The sequence below is a fragment of the Dermacentor variabilis genome, chromosome 1 (genome assembly GCF_050947875.1).
Source record: "Dermacentor variabilis isolate Ectoservices chromosome 1, ASM5094787v1, whole genome shotgun sequence".
NCBI lineage: Eukaryota > Metazoa > Arthropoda > Arachnida > Ixodida > Ixodidae > Dermacentor > Dermacentor variabilis.
Genome location: NC_134568.1, coordinates 126,242,010 through 126,265,143, shown reverse-complemented (window position 1 = coordinate 126,265,143; position 23,134 = coordinate 126,242,010). Strand labels below are relative to the sequence as shown.

At 45.7% G+C, this 23,134-nt stretch overlaps 1 protein-coding gene across 1 annotated transcript; it reads left to right on the top strand.

Moving 5' to 3' along the window:
* Positions 1 to 613: 613 nt before the first annotated feature.
* LOC142571971 (uncharacterized) lies at positions 614 to 21,813 on the top strand. The gene is made up of 4 exons (XM_075680736.1): positions 614 to 914; positions 7,015 to 7,366; positions 12,836 to 13,245; positions 19,059 to 21,813. The coding sequence occupies exons 1-4, from the start codon at positions 655 to 657 to the stop codon at positions 19,363 to 19,365; spliced, it is 1,329 nt and encodes a 442-aa protein (XP_075536851.1). The 5' UTR covers positions 614 to 654; the 3' UTR covers positions 19,366 to 21,813.
* Positions 21,814 to 23,134: the final 1,321 nt, after the last annotated feature.

Genomic DNA, 23,134 nt, shown 5'->3' with positions numbered 1-23,134 from the left:
GATGGTCACAAATCACTAAACAATCGCTTATTGTTTACAGCTTTTCTACTGCCTTTGCACGGTCTCAAATGGGACTCGCAAGAAAGCTTTTTTCTGACGATCACTAAATTACAGCCCCAAAACATTGATGGGCCTTAATCTACACCTCAAAAATGAATGAATACTTAATAATCTCACAACTTAGCACCCAGTAGACGATGTTTCATGATTCTGAAACCTGAGTGAGACTTGTTAAGTTTTACTTGTCCTGATTGCATACTTTTCTGCGTTTTGCACAACGTTAGAAGTAACGCAGGTTGTCTTTTTGCATGTATCATTTTACAGTCTCATACATGTACTTTAATCTGATGGCTTTAATCTAGACAGCTACGCAGTCCAAACGGTGCGGTCATGTCGCGAAAGATGATACGCGTGCGACTGCGTACGCCCAGGAATTTGGGAGGCGCAGTAGCTCCGAACCACAACTAGGATCAGCACCGAGGCTGGGTTCTGGGAACAGTGCTACTTCGCATCGACAGTGCGTTAAAAGCACAGCGCCCACCCATGTAACGCCTTCCTGTCTGTGAGATTGTGGCCTTCGTGATGAATGTATACGTACCTCGCAGGGCGGCCATCCTGGACGCGATCAGCCGGCAGCGAGCGCGCTTCGACACCATGTACGCGGAGGTCCGCGATCGGAGCCCCCAGGTGGACGGCGTGACGCGCAAGCAGGAAGAGCGCTACACGCAGCGCCACTACTTCGGCGCCGCCGAACGCGACAACCGTCCTCGGGACTACGCGCCCGAGGGCGGCTTCCTCTGCCCGTCGGAGATCCTGTACGAGCGGCCGCGCCGGGCCCGCAACCACCTGGGCGTCTGGAAGGTCATCGTCAACATTGGCGAGTACCGCCAGACCATGCGCCTGGAGAAGTGCCTGTAAGAGAGCCTCCATTAGCCCTTCGTTCTTGCGAAGCGCGCGCTCGCTTTACGAGTGCGCCAGACGGGACGAGACGACAGACGAGGGCGAGTCTGTCGTTTCGCGCTAATCCCGGCTTTAGCTGCGCAGTTTGCTATAGAACGCAGCCGCACCAACTTGTCCGGCTGTCTATGCCTACGTTGCCTTTGTTTTGTGCTACGATTTAAGGTTCTTGCGGTCTACGGAGCTTCACGACAGACTCTAAGAATGCCGCCCCCTACCGCTCTGTAGTGTACGCGCTTTGTTTGTGCTTGTCTCCCTTTCTTTCTATCTCCCCCTTCTACTCTGTTTCTCTTTTTATCCCTTCTAACCCTTCCCCCTGCGCAGGGTAGCCAACCGGAACTACCTCTGGTTAACCTCCCTGCCTTTCTCTGCATTATTTTCTCTCTTAACAGCGCGAAAAAAGAAAGGAAGGAAGAAATCCTAAGCAGTGGAATGATACAAAACAAATTCCAACGTTCCCTTTCCTTTTTAATCATCTCTTACTTGCGTTTTGTGCTCTGCTTTTATGCGTTGTGTAAGACGTGTGAGTTCTTTTCAAGTGGCCAGCGATACGCAACCACTAATATACGCATTCAATATTCAAAGCAGTTAAGTAAATGTTCTGGCAGCGGAAATCGGTTAAGCTGGTTGCTGGGTCGTCAATAAAACGAAAATTGAAGTGCCTGATGGTGCCGTCGAACCTCTGACTTTCAGCGCAGTAGCCCAGGGCCCCGATCGCAAGCATGTTTCTCTCGCGCCAGCGTCAACTAGCTCTTTCGCATCGACTGGCACGTGCCACACATAAAACCCTATGTGCGAGCGGGGCAGTTCCCATTACCGACCAACGAGGTTTAAAAAAAAATTGTGGAGTGGCAGCGCCCACAGTTCCTTGTCTGAAGAGGTGAAGCCAGAGTTCGGCCATACTGCACCTCTGAAAGAGGAACGCGACAGCTGAAGTCCACTCACATTCGCTTTTAGTGACTTGTAAATGCTAGGACTGTTGGTAAATAAGAGCTCGTGGTTTCTGGCTAAAATGTTGCCTTGACTGCGTACTGATATCACGATGTGCCATAAAACTTCGCAAGACATTTAGGCTTCCTTCTCAGTCCAGTCACAGAGAGGAATATGTCGAATATGTATGTGTGAGGGAAAATTACCCACTTTATATCTGCACGGAATGGGTAAAAGATGCTTTGTATATTCTCCGGTTTTTGCTGACGTTTTCTCGCGCCTACGGTAAGATGGCGGCGGTCTAGCTTCACTTTTGTGACATTATCTACATTCCAGCAATGTTTTTAAACCTCCTTGTTACAGACTTGCCGCTGTTAAGAGCAGGAGCGTGCCAGATTCTCCCATTCTTGCCTCGTGGCAGCTTTTGAGAAGCTGTATTAGACTGCGCCCCACCTTCGGGATCGGTCCGTATTTTCCCCAGTCCTTTCGTCGTAGCAGATAACATCACCAAGACGCTGTGCGGCATTGCACCGCCTTCGGCATCGTTCCATGTCGTAATTTCCCTGGTTGTAACGTTTCTTCGCCGAAGTAAAAACTGTCGCTATGCCGTCGCCGTTACCCTATCGTCGTCATCGTCGTCTTCCTTCTGTCGTCACGCACAACTGCTTGCGTTAGACTAACCTGTTGGTCCATCCCATCACTTTCTCAACTCCAAACGACGTTGGATAGCCAGCTATATCTGCAGAATAATTCGCATAGCATCGATTCCCGCAGTGCGTGGGATCTGCATAATATTTATTTTCGGCGGCTGCAGTAACGCACGTTTTTAAAGCCAAGCAAGCTAGAAAGTTGATAAGGTTTGTCTATAGGACGGCAAGCGGGAGGGCAAGCGCAATAAGAGATGCAAAACAAGGAAGGCAAACGCGCGTCGTCGCACTAATAAGCTGTTTTCACCAATCCATTGCGTATATTCAAAACTATGCATAGCTGCCGTGGTTGCTTAGTGGCTACGGTGTTGGGCTGCTAAGCACGAGGTCGTGGGATCTAATCCCGGCCACGGCGGTCACATTTCGATGGGGCCGAAACGCGAAAACACCCGTATACTTAGTTTTACAATGACAGTCTCTTAGAGACTCTTTCCCTACTGAAAGCCGTTTTGCGCCCCATGGTCAATATCATTGAAAAAAATACTGTCACAAGAAAATGCCTTGGCACTCGAGTCTCCAGAATTTGATAACGGCCCTTTCGTCGCGGAACCGTTCAATGTGTTTCCACAACAATCAATGCGTAAAATGTGCTAGCCAGTCATGATTAATAGCGATATTCAAGGCCCAACATTGTTGTGAAACTATTACGCCGCCGACCATAATAAATAACAAAAATTATGCTGATCTCAGGCACTGTGAGAGTCGATGTAAGCGAAGCTTCCAGCGCAATTAGCCTTGATTTACTATAAGTGGCGGTGATGTTTCTCCGGTGAATGTTTAAGTTCATCAGCGTTTAGTGTAATACAAGTGTAGTCAGTTGATGTTAAACGTTACTTGCGTGCACCACTTGTGTTTGTCTTCGTAGTACACAGAGACATATTTGTTCGAGGCGTTGTTGTACGCCATTGTTCAAAGCCAGCGAGAAGCCTAGCAGCGTCATTAACTTACACAGCGTAACGCATCGTGGCAGAAGTGTTCCACTTTAACTAAATTATGAGGCTTTACGTGCCAAGCTCACAATCTGGTTATTATGAGGCACGCGGAAGATGGGGACTCCGTTTTAATTTTCCTCACTTGCGATTCCCTAGCGTGAACCGAAATCTACGTACACGAGCGTTGTTTCATTTCGCCCCAGTCGAAATGCGGCTGCCGCGGTCGGTATCGAACTCGCGACACATAGTCGCAAAGCATCCGCGACAGGTACAGAAGCGTTGATTTGATGGGCGGCCGCTTACGTAGTGTCGTCTATACGCGGCGGTGCCTTAATTCGGCTTTGCGTCCGCAAGCCGTACGTCACTGGTCCCCGTGACAAATTGGCAGGGTTATTATTTTTCGAAAATTGTAGAAACGTACTGTAGCGCGCCTTTAATTTATATTTATCCAAGTTGTCTGGAACTGCTGCCGTGTCTAGTAGTACCGTTTCCTTGCCTTCTTGCGTCGCCTTTTTCTCTCTCTCGCCCCCCCCTCCCCCCCGTTTTCGAGCTACGATCGAAGAGTGGCAAGGCTATCATTAGACAATTTTATAGCGTGTACAACTATAGCGTACGCTATACGCTATAGTGTAGCGTATGCTAAACAGCGCACGTTTGTTACAGTTTTAGTTTAAGCGGGCAGCCGACACCCCCGCCATGTTTCGCGTAAACTATGCAAACCACGCAAAGACGCTAAGGCTAAATATGAGAAATAGCGTGCGTACGCTATACGCTGTGTGTCGTTTATCGTTCTGCGCATGCGCAGTTACGGCCCGCTATCTTATAGCGTACGCTAAACTAAAACTGTCTATTCACTCGTTCTGTGACTGCGTCGGTTTTACCCATTCTCTCTCTCCTCTCACTGCCTGCGCTCTGCCATTCTATCTAACTCCCCTCTGGAATGTTGCATGTTAGTACAAAGGTAAGCGCTGCATCTTCTGCAATGAGTTCGCGGGTGGTCACGGATAATACCAGCAGTCGAGAGGCTATTGTGGCGACGCCCAGGGAGCTCCAGAGGGCATTGTAGCGACGCGATGGAAAGGTACAAACGAGTTTCTCGTGTCGCCTTGCCTCTTATTTTCATAATTTCCTGCCCTGGCTATGCTGCTGTAAGCGTCGTCTCCCTTGGCCCGTTGCACTCTGCCGCGGTACTGCCAATTATGCACACGCTTTGAACCACCTCCTGACGCGGCATGCAAAACAGCGACAGCAGCGACAGCAGCAGCGGAAAAGTCGAAGGAAGAGACAAAGACAGCTTCGCTTTAGAAAACGTTAATTTATGCCACACGTGGATTTGCGGGCAAAGACTGCCGAGCATTTATTTGCTTGATCTTGTGCTAGTCTCGACATGTGGTGAAGATGGGGAAAACTCACCAGTTTTCCACACAGCAACGCTGCATGCAGATTACACCTATAGCACAACACTACCAAGAAGTTAGAGTCCCACCCCCATTCCGCTTGAAGGGCTCAGCCACAAATTAGAGGAAATACGGGTTTCGCATTTTAGTGCGAAATCATTATATGCGCCATTACGCGAAAATTCGGCGTTGTAGTAGTGGGCGTGACCGAATGATGGTACCAAGAATGGCCGACGGTAAAGAGTAAAAGCACATATTAAAGAAATACTCGATTTGACGTGATATTTCTCAGGGAGGTCCCTGTAAACAAAGCAAATTAATGTATTTGAAATTAAGATTAGGAAAATTTCGGTTCGGGTGGCAATCAAGCTCGGGCGTCCTGGTTGCCCGACGCGCACGCCTCCCCGAAGCCACGGTGACTCCAGGGTTCTTGGCGACTAAATGTGTGCCTAGTGCGTGCACCATTGCGCACGTCACGTCTCAGCCATCTGGCTAACTAAACGTGTGGCCTGGTGCATTTGTCATTGGGCACGTGACGGGGCAACCGGCACGGCCCAATGACACGGCAGGAGATTGCGCCGTGTCATGAGTGTATAAAATGAAAGTGCATAAAATAAAAAGCGGTAATGCCCATTTGAATGCCCCTGAGCTCTCCTTCGGGCTGTGAGCTCCTGGCGGGCAAGCAAGCGCGTAGAGACGCTTGGCACGTTTTCATTCGGCCTCAACCGAGGCGCAGTTAAAACGCAAGCGAGAGCTAGCGTGGACAAGGAACGCGCAGAAAAAAAAAACATTTAATCAAAGCGACTATAATGTTTTCGCATTCCCGCACCTAAGCAGCCTTCAAGTGTATCTGCCGAATTTTAAGAGAACTTGACCGACCAGAGCGCGTCCGCCTAGATATAAGTCTCAGTTTGCGCTTCTTCATCCGCGGACCGCGGAGAAGCGCGACGGAAAACTAATCAGCACGAAAGCAAAATAAGCTTATCCACGCCGTAAACACATTTGAAGGCGTTAGAATGCATCGCAATACAGTGCTTTCGGTATTACAAGGGTAGTTTCCTGTGCACTCACTTCATAGTTCATCCCTGCCTTTCTTATCTCTCTCTCTCTCTTCATATTTCAACTGAGTGCTTCACCATTTCGAGCTCTCTCGTAACTAGTGTAGTATAAAGGTTATAAACAGGGATAAGGTGCCTCAGAAAGGCTGACCAACGTTTCGATAGGCGGACCTATCTTCGTAATAGGACTTACTTTCGTCTTTGACGAAGATATATGTCCTCCTGTCGAAACGTTGCCCAGCCTTTTTGAGGCAACTTATCCCTATTTATCATCTTTATACCCCAGTGAACCGCGGAGAAGCGCGACGGAAAACTAATCAGCACGAAAGCAAAATAAACTCATCCCTCTGTCAACCGTCTTCTTGATTTTGAATTTTGACAACCATTTAGTCATTTCTGTAAACTTAGCAGCTGCATCCTTTTGCACCAGAACAGATGCGCGAATTTAATTTATTTATTTATTTATTTATTTATTTATTTATTTATTTATTTATTTATTTATTTATTTTTTGGTTTGACCATTGTGAGCTTCGTCATCATTTCCACAGGAGCGTTTGCGCTTCTTCCATGTACTAACACGGATGGCGTAAACGGAGGACTATTTTGGGAAAATGTCTGCTCTACTCCACTTAACTAGAGGCGCAATCGTTTAGCGAACGTTGGTGACGCGCCTCTCCTAGCAGTAGTACTGACTACGGTTTAGCCAGACCTCGTTCTCATAATCCCGCGCATCACTGATTTCCCGGTGACAGCGGCTCACCTGAATGCATTGTTTTGTACTCTTCGGTCAGGCAAGCCCGGTGCTCACTCTATGCAGTGGCATGTTTAATAACCTGCAAATTGTCTCTCTTGCTCTTTCTCTCTGGGTATTGAAGTTATGAACTCTTTATCTTGCAATCATGCAGACGTCAAAAGAAGTGCTCTGTCTTCAATTAGCCTGTAGAACTCGATGGCATAAATTTCTGAGCTTTCCGACCATCTATGTTTTGCCTCGTGTTTAAACCACGTTTCTTGCGGATGTTTTGCGCCACAGGAGACCGAATCAGCCATGCTCGTACGTCCTCGAGAAATACCAGAGCTCGTGCAGCCAAGTGTACAGCTACCAGCGGCTGCTCACCTTCGAGAAAGGCAAAGGGCTGCACATCGACATCTTCCGCGTCCCGTCAGGCTGCTCCTGCCACGTGAAGGGCTTCAGCCCCTACCAACGCCACGATGAGCCGGTCGCACCGATACGGCAACAGCCGCCGTTCGAGTATGACCGCACCACGTACACCAGTGCAACTAGCCTGGCCGCTGCCAAGGAGCCCAGCAATGGCGGCGGGAAAGGGAACAACACGCTCTGGATAATCTTGGGCAATGGGAAAGACCTCGATCCGGAAACGAAGGTGATGATCACAGAACCTATGATTTTACCCGGAGTTATCATGTTGTAACCTATCGGAAGCCGCTACTTGTTGCGGTGGCTCAGTTGGCTTTAGTCTTCTGCTGCTGAGTGCGAGGACGTGGGTTCAACTCCCGGTCAAGGCAGCCGCATTCCAAGGGGAGTGGGACATAAAAAACGCTTGTGTTCAGAGCTTCGGATGCATGGTAAATATATCCAGGTGGCCAAAATTATACAGGGGCCCTACACTACGGCGCCTCCCATAGCCCCTGTTTTGCTTTGGGACGTTAAATCTCATCAATCAGTCAATCAATGAGGCGCTGCACCAGCAAGCTAGAGAGATAGGGCGCATGGAATGGGGTTTTGATGAGTGAGCACATTGAAAACGCAAGTCATTAAGCAGAGGGGAGCAAAAACTAAAATTAAGCAGCCTAAATAAATTTTGGGAAACTAAGACATAAGTACATTCACTCGGCACGTGTAGCTAGAATGTACTGAATACATATGTAATTTTGCGTAGTTCAGTTTTCCTTTGGCCAGAACCACAATATAAAAAAAAACGCATTAACGCCTTGTAACTTGCTCCCACGAAAACAAACAAGCGAGTTGAACATAGTCCAAAGGCCATGTTAGCGAGGAGGGGGTTTGGGATGCGGGATCAGTACTTTATCTCGAATAAAAAAAAAAGCGACGAAGTTGGCATGTGGGACATTATGTAAAGTGAAATCGCGCACAGGCCGTGTCTAAGTTCCCATGCAGGCCAGCGGCTGTTAATGCAACGGTCTCGATTGATGGCAAGCGGAAACAAACGTTCCTGGATCCCTTTTTGTGCCTGTCATCGATTCCTTGTTTTCCCATTGCTCCTTCATGGCATTTAATACCGTCTTGAAATGATGGTTATAGGTAATACTTACCTTATTTTCTCTCTATCACTTTCTCGGGGAAGCTTAAAGTTCTTTTATGCTGCTGACGTAAGCAACGTGTCACACGTAAACTTTTTTTAAAGAGATTACAGTATCGCTTAAGCACGTTCCTGCTACTAGTTTCCAAAGAGCTACAGCTTCCAGAGGGCTCCTGCTACGAGTGTTCAACTAGTGCTGCTCCAGATTATGTTTCATGCATCGCCCTTTGCAGCAGCAAGCAAACTGTCAAAACAGATGCCTGCAAGGAAAAAAAAAAAGAGTTGTTCAGCTGAAAAAGTATGACGCAAAAGCAAACAACAGAGCCCTCTCAGCTCTAAGCTTACCGTTTTTCATTGAAGAATTTTACTGTTACAGTGCCGTGGTTTCGTGGAACTAATAGTATCAATGGATCGCAGGCACGTAAGAACATTTGGCACTCGATTATGGCTGAGGCTCTTTAAAAGGTGAACTCCAATCAGAGCCAGTAGAAAAATGTACTCGAATGCTTACACTCCTCTACTCTAGGCGGCGCATTGACCTGTGCGAATGACGGACAGTTTTTTTCCTTAATTGACACTCGTTTGCCAGCGCTCCTAATATCGGTAAAGTTGCACAATCAAGTTGTGCAGCATAGTGGCAGAGGGAACCACAGGCTCGGCCTCCTGTGAAATGAAGCATACAAATTCGCATGTGCCTTGCATGGCACGTGTAACTCATAAGATTCCACTGAAATGCGGCAGATGCTACATTTGACAAACCGGTAGGCGCATTAACATTCGCTTGCGTGAGCATGAACGTTCTCTGGAGCCTGCTGGAGGGTCGAACTTGGCTATTCACTGCCGTAGCTGCTTGGGCTACTCTCCTTTGTTACCGAGGACTGAGATTATCGGCAGAAAAAAATGGTCAGATGAAAAAAGATTGTAGATCGAGGCGGGGGCCATGCGACGCATTAAGGATGGTGATTGCGTTAGCTCGCCGTCAGTTGCTGTTTCTCTGAAAGAACTTTTGCTTCTTTTCATGTGATATACACGTTTTCGGTGCCTCAGTAGCCTTCAGCGTTTATCTTAGCATTTGTATCGCACCCCTGTTGAAGGTCGGTCTGTTGCTATTGGTTCTTTTTTTCATTGCTTTCCGAGTGCACACGTGTGTCTGATCTATATAAACTCGGAGTTCGTTTCATTAAATCATCAGTTGTCACTACCGCTTCGCGTTATCCCTTTAAACTCGGAGTTCGTTTCATTAAATCATCAGTTGTCACTACCGCTTCGTGTTGTCCTTTTCTTCGTCTCGTGTGTTCCTTGCGGTAACTTCCCAAATCATGTACTATGAATTGTTAAAACTTAGAGGCGTTGAAGGCAATGTAAGTAGGCTCCTCGCCGAGCCATCGCGCTACCTGAAATTCGGTCATTAACTCACTTATTTAGCATCTTAAGTCTGGCTATAGTCTGTATCAATAAATAATGCACCAAAAGCTCCATACAGAAGAGCGCGATGCGCCTTCCCTTACTCCCTACGAACTTCGAAATAATTTCCTTACAGGTGCTACCAGCATAAAACGCAGACGCCCCAGTTGTTCGGCAACAATGAACCCGCTGCGGTCACTCACCATACGCACGAAAAGCCTACATATCCAGCGTGTCTCGGACTATATAGCGGGACTGCGTTTACTCTTCGTAGCTGTCTTCTGGCTTCGATTTCCGAACGTGTTTCTATTAATCTTAGATTAGTGTTTATTTTTCTTACTGCTGTTTGAAAAGAAATACCGTCACCATTCTGAGGGGGCTAAATCTAATTTTTTTCACCTGTCATTTCAATAAAAATAAAATCAAAGGCCTCCCGTTAGGAGGTCCTGACAGTAGCTCCTCAGGATTAAATAAAGTTCGTTGTCTGTCTGTCTGCCTCCGGTTGTGGGGTGGTTAAAGAGCTCAGAGCACAAAGTAGACGTTTAGAAGGAGATTCTTTCTCCCTTCCACCGTGTCTCCAAACTAGTACTTACTCGTCCAACACCTGGGCTGCTGAGCACGAGGTCGCGGGATCGAATCCCGGCCACGGCGGCCGCATTTCGATGGGGGCGAAATGCGAAAACACCCGTGTGCTTAGATTTAGGTGCACGTTAAAGAACCCCAGGTGGTCAAAATTTCCGGAGTCCTCCACTACGGCGTGCCTCATAATCAGAAAGTGGTTTTGGCACGTAAAACCCCAAATATTATTATTATTATTATTACTCGTCCAACACCTCTCCCCTGTGTGTGGGTGCGCGCCACTGCCAACAAGACCGGACATGAAAGTTCGAAATGGCCTGGCTGATCGTTTCCCAGGCACGAGTAATTAATTGTCCCTCCCACCTGACGATTAAACTGATACCTAAGCACGGCGAGGAGTTTCATGACAAGGAAGCGCCTGAGCAAGACGAAGTCGGGGCCATAGATGCCAAGGATAAGCAAGCAGAGGGAGACTATAGATGAAGTGATTCGCTGCCGCATTTATAAATGTTATTTCCGAGGGGCACAATTGCCACCTCATTCTTGAACTTTTATTGATTACAGTTGGTATCGATTTATAATATAGAGCGCCATGAATCCAAATACTGGTCAGCAGCTAAATAAACCACACATATGCTTGCTTACTTCTTTTCCCACCACTCTATAACAGCACGTGTCGCATTTATTCCTCCGCAAAAATCTTGTCGTGTCTTTAATCGTAGTACTAAGCGCTTCTGCTGAATGTATCATTCAGCACCATTTGACGCACAGTCAGGTTTTCAATTAGAGCCCCGTAAATGTCTGACCTCGACATCCCAGGAGCCGCTTGAGCGCTTTAAGTAGCCTACATAATTTCCCATTTCTTTTCACTGCCCGAGGACAGTGATCAGGCATTTATCATATGAAAGGAGTCAATAAGCGCAAAATACGGAACGTAAGGTGTATACGACTGACAGACAGCGCTTACTTCACGTGCTGTATGTTTGCGCTGTTGGATTCCCTTCAACGTGCACTGACCAGCCCAGTTCAGCACACTCCTCCAGGCTTCCATTAGCAGCTAATTGCCTGAAACACATATCTGTCGTTGATGGAAATTGCGATGGAAAGCTTATGTGTCATTACGAGGAGCACCTTCGTGTACGTTAGTACTGCTAGTCATACGACGACGCTGAGACAGTTCGGGCGTGTGAGCAAGCAAGCAAGCGCAATCACTAACACAATACCGAGTAGTCATGAAAACTCGCTTACGATACGTGGTTATTACCGTCACATCCAAAAGGTAACTTCACTCCATAGCTGTACATATAGTATAATGACTAGCAAGCATTGAAAAAAAAAGCCAGAAATCTAGTCCTTGTACACCTCTGTAGAGCGAAAGCACAAGCCTCCGCCGACGGCTATAAAGAGCGATTATTGTACTCTAAGTGAGAACAATAAAATTAACTTCGCAGCTCTTCATTTCGTATTCTGAAAACGGGAGTTAAATTCAAGCACTCGTTTTATGGGTTACGATCGGTAGCTAGAGGGGCACGCACGAAATTCTAAGTGCCTCGACTTCAAATGGGAAAAGTAATGAGCGTCCCAGAACACTCCTTATCGTTCACCTACCTTGTGCGGTAACGAGGCTGTTGAAGCCCTTAAGTTCACTTTCTGTGCGCGCTCTGCATACAAGTATTTCTATTAGAAATAGGCACTTTAAGCTCCACATCCAATAATTTCATGCGATCATTTTGGAGTCGATATAAGAGACCAGCATGACTTTATATCTTTAGTTATTTCATACTGCAGATCATGTTACAGATCCAAGCAGATCAAATACAGAAATTGATAACATAGAGTCAAAAGTAGCAAGTAAAAACAACAACAAAAAATATGCAGCATCACAATGCGTTCTCAGTTGTTGTATCGGCGAATTACACTATGTGATCATATCGGATAACAGGATATAAAGCTTGCAACGCGTAACGTTTTCCTTTTCTTTATTTGTGTGCGCGCGCGTCTGCGCGCGTGCGCGCATGCGCTTGTGTGTGTTAGAGGCGGGGAAGGTGGGGGGGGGGGGGGGAGCTGACCATGCATGAAAGCAGGATTGAGGCGATTAAGCACCCTTGTGATATACATCTCGAAAGTTTACAGCAAAATGAAGTACCCCCGTGAAGCGAACATCCAAGAAGGACTACAACGTTAAGCGATACGCGCTTCTAAAATGGGCTTTTTCTTTCATAATCGCTAAAAGATGGCGAAGGCGAACAATGGTCAGCGTCCTCTTGGAGAATTTGTTTATATTGCGTGCAAAAGTGAAACAAACGAGAAAAAACAAGAAAATTAGGGATAGCAACAGCGACGACATTAATGGTCAATTTGGTGCAGATCCAGAAATCAGGGCTACGTGATAGTGAATCAAATTAATGAAATTGTAGTCGTTCATTACTCATTTTAGAACGAGTAAGGAACGTCTTTTTGTAGCGCTTTTGGAAAGGAACATGGAAGGCCCCATCGCAATTTTGAACTCGTACAACTGGATCTGTGTTTAAAAAGAAACCAAATGAAGCCTGTATGTACTACATGCTGCCTCACGCACGCGTTCTGCAGGAGCGGCTCGTGCAACAGCTCAGGCAGTACCCGCAGCTTGCCGAGCAGTTGCCGCAGGGAGAGAACGTCCGAGAGCTGGTGAACGAGGCGGACGAGTACCAGAGGCCGTACACGAGGACCGAGCCGACCCGGGTCCCCAGCTACGGGGTCCACCACTACGGCAGCACCCACAAGACGCGAGGGGAGAGACCGCAGCTGCTGAATGCCGGCGCCGTGCCACCTCGGTGGGCGCAGGGCCCCGTTGCGAACGAGCCCTTCAAGTACGTGCAGCCCAACCGCATGCGGAGGCCCCCGCCTCCTCCACAGCCACCCAGTGACTACGAGGCCGAGGAGGGCCTCCCGCCCGGCGCCAGGCCCCGCTACTATCAGAAGCCCTTTAAGGCATCTGAGGAGGACGCACTGTTTACGAGGTGAGGGCGCCGACACCGAAGGTCGTGGTCACGTCGTGTAGTCGGGCATTTAGTTCTCGCTGCAGTATTGGATTTCATCAATACCATGTTATGACTAATCAAGCAAGTTACCAAGCGCTCCACCTACTGAATACCTCCTAGGCAGCTGTACAAAGCCAGTAGGCTTTGATGCGTGACATCACGGGAATTTTCCAAGAACCTCTTTAGTTCAATAGAGGCTCGACTGACGCTTATTACCATATTTTAATGCGTAAGAGTTCTTTAGCGAGTGCCCCAGCAAAATCTGTCTGTGACGCAAAAAGTGTTATTTCTTGTATCTGCACAAAAATACGTAATTTGTGAACTTAAGACATTTAATCGTTATAATAGTACAAATCTAGATGATTGATAGCTTTATAGGCGATAAGGAACCATTCAAAGAAAAGAAATAAAATTGATCACCAAGAAAACCGTCCTCGACAGGCAGCCTAGAAAGCTTACTTTCCCGCACAACGGACGAGTGTGCAGAGAAAACTGCTGTGGAGCTGCTGAGTATACAAAGAAGAATACTTGATTGGTACTTGCGGCAATAGTTTAGTAAAAATAATAAATTATTGGTAGCGTAAAAAAAAAACTGGTGACGTCGCCGCGGCAAGGTCGTAACAGAAAAGGAAAAAAGAGAACGTAAACTTAAAGAAAGAAAAAGAACAGCTGTGGTGAAACCGATTGTGATGGCATTCCGGCTCAGGTGATACGATCACTTTGAAGGGGCCATCCACCTTCCTCGCAACTAATCTCTACACCGTTCAGTACAGAGATTTCATTTAGTTCGACCGGAAAAGCGATGTGTAGAAATACGTAAGCTGGGAAAAGCAAGTAAGCAATAGCGAAGTAACAGCCGAGCCAAAGAAGGCGTATGCATTAGTAGACAATTGTCAGAATTTTGGTGGAATTTTGCAGCGCCCCCCCCCCCCCCGCCCCGAAGTCCGATGTACAACGGAATCATCGGTCAACCTATACGACGTCACAGTCGGAACGCAAGGAGGTGCTAGTGCTACTGCCACTGTTACGCAATACCTCCTAGGCAGCTACAAATGGCCAGCAAGCTTTGACGCAGGACGTTCCGGGCCTTGTCCAAAAACCTCTTCATTTCAAGAGAGGCTGCACAGACGTTTATTGCCACATTTTTTTTTCCAAAATCCGGTGTACAACGCAATCATCGGCCAACCTATAAGACGTCAACGTGCAGGCCCTCTATAACTGTTACTCAGAAGGTGCTGTCACACGGCATCTTTCGGACGAGGCTGCATATAGTAACATCTGACCAGACTTTTTGCGGCTTTTCAAAGGTGAAGTAAACGTAGCACGTAACTGACCGTGACATGAGGCAAACGGACTGGCTAACAAGAAAGAAAGAAATTGCCGCACGAGAGACGCGGGGCCCCCCAAAAATGACGCGGTATCACGAACGCGGACACATGTTCACTGTACTGTGGTAGGTTGCACTGTAGCAAATGCGGCTGTAGACATGCACCTCTGGTTTATTTAACGAAATCAACTTGTGCTCCGGAAACACGAAAGCCGTATTGTAGCAAATTGATCCCATCTGGTGGCACATGCTACGAATTCATGGCGCCATTCGTCTGGCGAATCACGGCGAGGGTTCCTGCGATTTTATCGAGAGACAATACGGCTGTCGGAAGGCTACACGATGAAAGAGCGTTGACATGGTTTGATAGGAAGTGTAGGAAACGGCGCCGTAAATCCCCACATCCGGCTTACGTAAACAAGATCACATTTGCATTATTGAAACGCAATCTCTATATATACTGAACCAACATGTTTTAGTCCGCTGAGTCTCTTCTAATTTGTTCTATCATAGATGGGTTCCTGTGGAGAGATTGAGGTCAGGTGTACCCGGGCTACGCCATTTCATTATGTTATACACAAAGAAATAAAGGAATAAATGATAATACTAGAAAAAATGGGCGAGAACTGACTATGAGACTAATAGATAACGCCGCAACGGAGAATTCACATTGACCTCTGTTCATTCCGCTAACCGAATAATATATACTCTTCGCCGTCATCATCGATTCGTATAGCACGAGGTCGCGGCGTCAAATTCCGGCCGCGGCGGCAGCCGTTAGATGAGGGCGAAATGGAAAAGCAACCCTGTCCCGTGCATTGGGGGAACGTTAAAGATCCCCTGGTGGTTAAAATTAATCCGGAGTCCCCCCACTATGGCTTACCTCATAATCAAATCCTGGTTTTGGCACGCAAAACGCCCCAGAGTTCAGTTCAATTGGTATACTGGAGTCCTCCCCGCACTAAATGCATGATAGGTTCAAACACGCACCTCCAGTCAAGTTCCGTCCACAGCAGAGTATACGCGCGTCACTCCACACACAACTGTACGACAGCGCTTATCCCAAAGGATGACCTCCTCTGTGTCCACTGAAAGGTATTTTATGAATATGTTCGCATTTTGCTGCAGGTGACTTACTGACCCCGGTAGAAGCAATTTTTGCATTGGAAAGGGGCGCTTGTGCAAACTTCCCAGTTTTCTCGTTAACGTTCTTTCCTCGGTGTATTTCGATCACTCAAGGAGAATGTGGCAAACATTCTCCATTTCAAGGCTACAGCAGCAGTCAGGAGATATCGAGCGGCATATCCTGTACAAAAAAAAATAAACTATTTGGTTATGCTCCTTCCAGTCGAAGTCAGCGAATCAATGTCTTTGTGTGTCGCAGGGGATCTTCTATAATAGTGAATCACTGTCGATCGACTAGACCGCGCAGGTCAGGATAGTCTGTTTGCGTTCGCTGCCTGTGTCACGTGTTCAGACCTGTTTAAACGAATCGCTTGAGTTGCTTTGTATTTGTCAACAAGGGTGACATGGTGGCGGCCGAAAGAAACTTGTCTTTCTCTTAAAAAACTTTGGTTGGTGCAGCACTCATTTATTACCCTTTACGAATAATTGAAAGTAGATTAGAGGAACTTTATTAATCAATTAACGCTGCAATTTTCACTGCAAGTACATCGACGCATAGGTTTGGTCTAGTCGGTGCTCCATTGCCTTAGTGCATGAGCGTACAAATTGAATGAACGACAGGGGACGATAAACACGGACTAGCGCTTGTTCGTGTTGTTGTTCCCCTGTCCTTGGTTCAATTTGTGTGCCGCACTAAGTCAACGCAAGTACATATCCATTTATTCGAGCAATTTTATTGAAGAGTCGGAATAGTGCGATCAGCAAAAGTTTTTTTTTAACGTATTCAGGAATACCAAAAAAGAACGAAGGACATGAGCTATAAGAATTTTACATTATGAGCCTGGAACTATACGATGCGAAACGGGAGTTATGACAAAGTACAAGGCAGATATATAAATACCAGTGAGGTATACACATCGTCAAGCCAGTGATTCCATTCCGTCAATTTCTATTTAAATTTCAGCAGCAGCCGGTACAATCTCGCTTTGTTAAACGCTGACGTCTTGGTTGAAGACCTTTAAAAGAGAAGGCTAAACATGATGCACTAGGAGTCGGTTATAAAACACATGCCTATACGTTAAAATTAGTTTAATATTTCAAGAAATTTGATATACCAAAGCTCGCCTATAAATAACTTGAACAAAGGTTTATGACCCGCCGTGGTTGCTTAATGGCTATGGTGTTGCGCTGCTAAGCACGAGATCGCGGGATCAAATGCCGACCACGGCGGCCGCTTTCCGATGGGGGCGAAATGCAAAAAAACACCCGTGTAGTTAGATTTAGGCGCACATTAAAGAAACCCAGGTGTTCAAAATTTATCCGGAGTCCCCCACTACGGCGTGCCTCATAATCAGATCATGGTTTTGGCACTTAAAACCCCATAATTTAATAAATTTTTAAAACCTTATGATGCTTTCGTTATATGCAGTTTTGTTATCTCCAAGGAAGAAAAGACAATCAAGGAGAAATCCATTATTCAAAACAAAATTACTCGTAGTAGGCAGCGATTCTTGTCGGTTACTTTGAGTTGCAGTAAGTTTGCCTCGTGCCTTGGCTGTTCTTTAGCGTCATTAAGAATTGCGCCCTCGATGCCTTTGGAACTAAAGGTCACGCGAAAAAGAACTTCCCTGAACTGCCATGAAACAGGCATGGTAAAATGCAAGTTGCGTTATGGCCGTGGCAGTGAAAACCGCAAGCTCGATATGACCAATGTCCAGTTCGTTATCAGTATCGGTCAGTAAGTGTCGCGTGTGCGACAGAGAATCATTCGCTTTATCCGGGTTAGTTGTCGTTGGGTTTGACTGTAGCTGTACGTATACTCTCAAAAACGAGCCAAGGATGTCTATATCAAATTATAAATTATGTATTTCATCAATCGTTACCTTTAGTAGGACTGTACGCGATGGGTTTGATCAAATCAACCAACGGTGACGATTGCTGAGTTCGAGTTAATCTTTGCTGCTTCAGTATTTATGTCGTACTTAACACTTGAGCACCTGCATTGCTAGGACTTATTTTTAGCGCCTGACATATATGGCAACACTTTCTTAGCGCGTGAGCGGACTTGTTTCTGTAACAAATTAACAATTAGAACTTGTTTTATGTTTAATATGGGAGATAATGGGTTTGGACGCTGATGGTAAAATAATACGAGGTCGGCTCAGACTTCAGTCAGCGAAAACATGACATGCGACGTCAACCACACTCCCATTGCTAGTGAAATTCATCAGTTAACTTTATATTAACGACATGTTTTCTAGTTTACTGCCATTTTATAGATGTGTTCCGCAAAGCTGTCAAACTCATTCTAAACTCTTTTCAATTTAATCTTTTTATCTACTGCACAAGATGCACTATCAAACACAACTTCTGATATTTCCATGTGACTTTTTTTTCCCTACACCTTTGCACATTTCAACCACTCTACCTTACTCTAACTAACTGTAACAAGAAGTAACAAAAAAGCCTCAAACAAAAACTAATCGTTTCACTTTCATCTGTTTGGGACTTCGCCAATAAACAGCAGAAATATTTTAAAAAGTACTTTCAACTGTGACCTTCGGACAAGTGCAAACACTTCGCAACACAAGTTCACAACGTAACTGGGACGAGAAAGGTTCTTTGTAAAGAAAGAGAACAGTTGCTAAAAGTTGGGTCCCACTCCCTAACCGTAGTGTATACTGTTGCTTGAAAAAGATTTTGAGATTATAAAGAGAAACGGTGAGGGAAATGAAAGATAGGGGGGGGGGAGGGTGAGTATGACAGCGGAAGCTCGAAGTGGTGGGCACAGTATAAACCCTCGGAGATGCTTAGCCAGTATATTCAATTAAATGTGGCATCAAGATATATGCATTGGCTAGCGTTGGGCAGCATCAATCAAGCTTAAGCTTAATTTCTACGCAATGCACCTTTCCTTTTTTAATTATTATTATCTGAGGATCGAATAAACTCGTCTTGTCTCACACCGTCAGTATAACTAACAAGCTGCCGTAACACGGGTTCGTCTCGAAAAACTGACCCCATAATGGGAGCACGAGCATTTGCTCGCTTGAGAAATCCTCCTCACCTTTGCTTTTTTTATTTTTTTTTAAATTTAAGCACCGTTCAGGTCCCCTTCAGTCCACTGCATGCAACCACGTAAATGACCCTAAAGGAAAGAGTCCCGCAAAAAAAAAAAAAAATCCTAACCCGTAATATGCCTGGGCACAATGTTTGCGTTCCTGATTTAGCCTCCGCCAGTTCCCCATAACTCCTCACTGACCTGACTGACTGGTCTCCTGTCTTCTCTTCCCTCCTGGCACGCTCTGCTCTTCCTCTAACACCGACCTCAACACCGAAGGAGCAGCGGGGGCACGACGTTCGTGGTGCTCAGGCAGATAGAGCCGCTGTCACGCAGGTACCACGAACCGGCGCGGGAGCGGCACCCGCACGTCGGCCAGGCGTCGCAGGGTTCGGCGGACGTGCGGCTGCCCCACGGGCAGAGCGCGGCGCCGCGGGGCGACGTGCTGCTCGTGGAGCCGGTGCGCCAGAGGCCGTACGGCAAGCGCTTCCAAGTGGTCACCACCACCGAGCCGTCCACGACCAGGGACGTGGCGAAGAAGATCAACTTCTCCTATCACCCCATCATCGACTACATCACCAGATAGTCGCCGCGCGGAGCAATCTCGTTCATCCGTTTCGACGTCATGCTTGCCCTTTTGATGCCCCCCCCCCCTTTTTTTTTCGCTCACGCGAAAGTGGCTGATCGACGCTGTAACCGTAGTCAAGGTGTACGCCCTCGTGCGGCGGACACCATGGGATGCACCCGCCGTATACCGTCCACTGCTTCAAGGCCGGACTCGACACCCGCAGCAACATAGCCGCACGGTTTATATCACCTGGCACCCCGTAATTGCTTTTTTTATGTCGAGCTTACATTAATTGTGCGAGCGAAATGCAAAATAACGTCCCGTAAAGCTTCGAAACTTAATGGCCTAAGAAGACCAATGGCGGTACAATGGTCAAACGGGGTTCGGTGATGAAAAACTGAACGCATTGATGATGTAAAGTAACAGTCAACCACGCAGTTCCCAGAAGGACGTCTATTTTTCAGCTAAGTCGCCGGCTTTTCATATGAGAAGGCTCCTGCAAATCTATTAGTCCAAGTTTAACAAGAGGTTCGCAGTGTAACGACGCCTTCCCTCCTTTTTTTGTATGCGTGCGTTTGCTTGCTGCGATTTCTAAAGCCGTGTGCGCACCAACGAGCAAGAAAAAGATCTGAATTATAAAATTGGCGCCGTTAACTTGTAGCTAGACCTCTCGACATACTGAACATTTGTTTTTTGCACTGTAGGCATCCTTCTGTATATTCAAGATTATTATATGGAGAAGACTACTTGACTAACTGACAAGGCTGCCAATGTTTGTGCCTACGAACCCGCGAACAGTTCAAATGACCTTCTCACTATGGACTCAGCGTACTTACGCTTTCCCTTGTGCTTAACTTGATTGTAAAGCATCGTTTCAATCAAGGCTTTTCATATGGCGCTACTTGGGCAATAAGCAAGGTAATACTTGCCTCTTAGGTTGATGTTTAGAACACCTACGTGCTGTTTGTGCCGTTATTACGTATAACAATCGTCAACAAACATAAAAAACTGCAATTAATCTTTCACTCTTCCCTGTTTCGCGAAAGCTCTTTGACAATGCTACGTCTTTCAGAGCCAATATGGTGCCTTGGCTGTGAAGCAGCTTTGTGCATATAGGTACGTACTTTCTTGTGTTTTTGTTTGTTTGTTTTTAATATTCCGTCTAGCCACCGTGTAGCTGTATTTGCGATCAATTATGGCGTAGTAGGTACAAAAGTTTTCATTATTTGTGGTTTTACTATTTATTTAAGGCTGGTTTAAGCTTTAACATCAGGAGCCAAATTTACGAAGCTTTTCTGCTCGCAAGTGATGTGTGCCTATGGTTGGTCGCCTTCGCCAATAATATGCCCAACATCACGCATCTGCACTTGCAAACAGTTTTAACGAAACAACTTTAATTTTTTTTTCTGAAATCACAAAAATATCTTGAGCTCTAATTGTTTGTAAGAGCAAATTCCAGCCAAACCTGATACTGGACACCGCCGGCCAGTGGCGGCGATCACTTACGAACGGAAAAGCGTCGTGAATTCGGTCCCAGGTGTCGAAATCACAAAGCTTTTCGTTTGTAAGCGATTTTTGCGATTGGTCGGCTATATTCTGTAATAATATGTCCAGCGTCAGGATTGGCTCGCATTTGTTCCTATGAACAATTATAGCGTAAGAGGTCTTTTTTGTGTATAAAGATCCAGGTTCTCGCATTTACCATAAACCTACGCAAAAGCATGAAAAATAATTTGATGAGCGCGCTACAGCTTTCACCCCATAATGTTTCCGCACCTCACGTGTCTTCGCGCCAAAATCAGATGACTTACTTCTTGAAGCTTGCAACATAATTTCTGAACAGAAACGTTTACGTTCAAGTTTTTTTTAGCAAGCCGAAGAGGCGCGTAATTTAAAAATATAAGAGGAAAGTCCGTTGCTACTGTTATGTCTGCTTTAAAAAAATATTTTTATACTGTTGATATTACAGGATATGCAGAAAACCAAAGCTTACTAACCGCTGATTGTACGCAATACCTAAATACATATACGGCATTCATGAGTAATTAACGCATTTTTGAGCGACGAGGAGCAAGTACTCTTAAGAAATTAACTTTATTAGTTCTTTAGATGGCCTGTTTTGTGAATGATTCAATGAGCTGGAAAAAAAGTATAATGTTATGCTTTTTCCTCAAGCCGTCGCCAAGGTGTTGCTTTTACTCCGAAGCCTTTTTCTTTCTTTTTATTTGTGTGTGTCGTGCTGTGTGAATAGTCGTGTTGTGTGCCTTGTTGTACAGTAGTTCCTTGTTCGCTACTACTGCCATCGTGCTTGCGTCGCAAGCTCACGTTTGCACCTTATTTATTGTTGTACCATAGGCGCTCTGTCCTTTTTTTCATGTGATCGTGTCGCTAATCGCAAGACTGTAGCAGGCATTGTTGTAGTTCATTTTTAAACGAGTTCATATACGCAAAGAAGGATATGTATATGCTGTTGCTAATAAAGAAGTACACAGCGTATTCAAACGTGATTTATTTATTTCCGTTGTCTGTGCTGGGAGCAAGCTACATGGTGGCTGTGATATCCACGCCGAATGTTCTGCTTTTTAATAAAGGGCTTCCAGTGGATCTTGTATTGCATTTCAGCGCTGAAAAGATCCAAAGAGCAATGAAGGCTCTCCTTACTGCTTGTAAGTGCGTAGGGATGCCAGAATTTTCAAGAAAAGCTTTGAAACACCGCCTATAGAGACAACACTGACCGCTGGCGATACGCCAGCCGCAGGTCGTGTGGTTTTTAAAATGTTTTGAGGGCTTGCTCTTCCTCTTTATTGGATGGGAAACATGGGAGCTCTGGCCCCAGAAAGGGCCGGCTAACCAAAGATTATTGCTAGGAAGAAATAACAAGGAACAAAACAAATCAACAAGGTAATAAAAACACAAAACACTGTCAAAAGTTTAAAAAATATATCAAAACACTATCAGAGCAATATATATAATGCGTAATAAGCTATAACAAAAACAACTGAAATAAGTAAGCCAAGAAATCCTGCAGCAAAAGAAAAAAATACACATAAGTAATACATTTTCTAACAATTTTTTTTTTACATCGTCAGAAACATTTTCCGAAGAAAAGAAAAAGGGAGGATGTGGGAATGTATGTGAAGTGTAACGCATTGTCAATAACTGTTTGTTCAAACTTATTAAGGAATGTATGCAATGTTATTAACAGAATTTGGTTAGTATCAAGCCTGTTTCAAACTTGACGTGCCTGTAAACTGCAACGTATGCGACCTAAATTAATAGTTACCCTGGGTAATAAAAAACGACACCGCATGCGTTGTCACCAGTACGAAGTGCGGAGTAGAGAGACCGTTGTCAAGGCGAGTTTTTCATTAACTATTTGATGCATAAGGGAGGTGAGATTGTATGGATATCAAATCGTAAACGTTGACGATGTTCAGGATAGCAATAAATATTCGAGCATAATTTTGTGTGTTGTGGAGTGTCATAATGCGAAGAGCTCTATTTTCAATTGTAAACACATGAGACAAATTAGCTTTGTACGTACGACCCCAGATTGCTATGGAGTAGTTAATGTGAGAGTGAACAAAGGCGTTGAAAAGGTTGGCATGTATGTCGGAAGCGAAAAAGTTTCGACATTTCGATAGCACGTGCAAGCCATATGAAGCATTTTAAACTCCAGCTCGCATATTAGGGCGGAATTTTAAATATTAATCAATAATAACACCACAAAATTATTGAGGACGTTGCCAGTAACATGCAGTTAGCTTAATCCACACAAAGAACAACG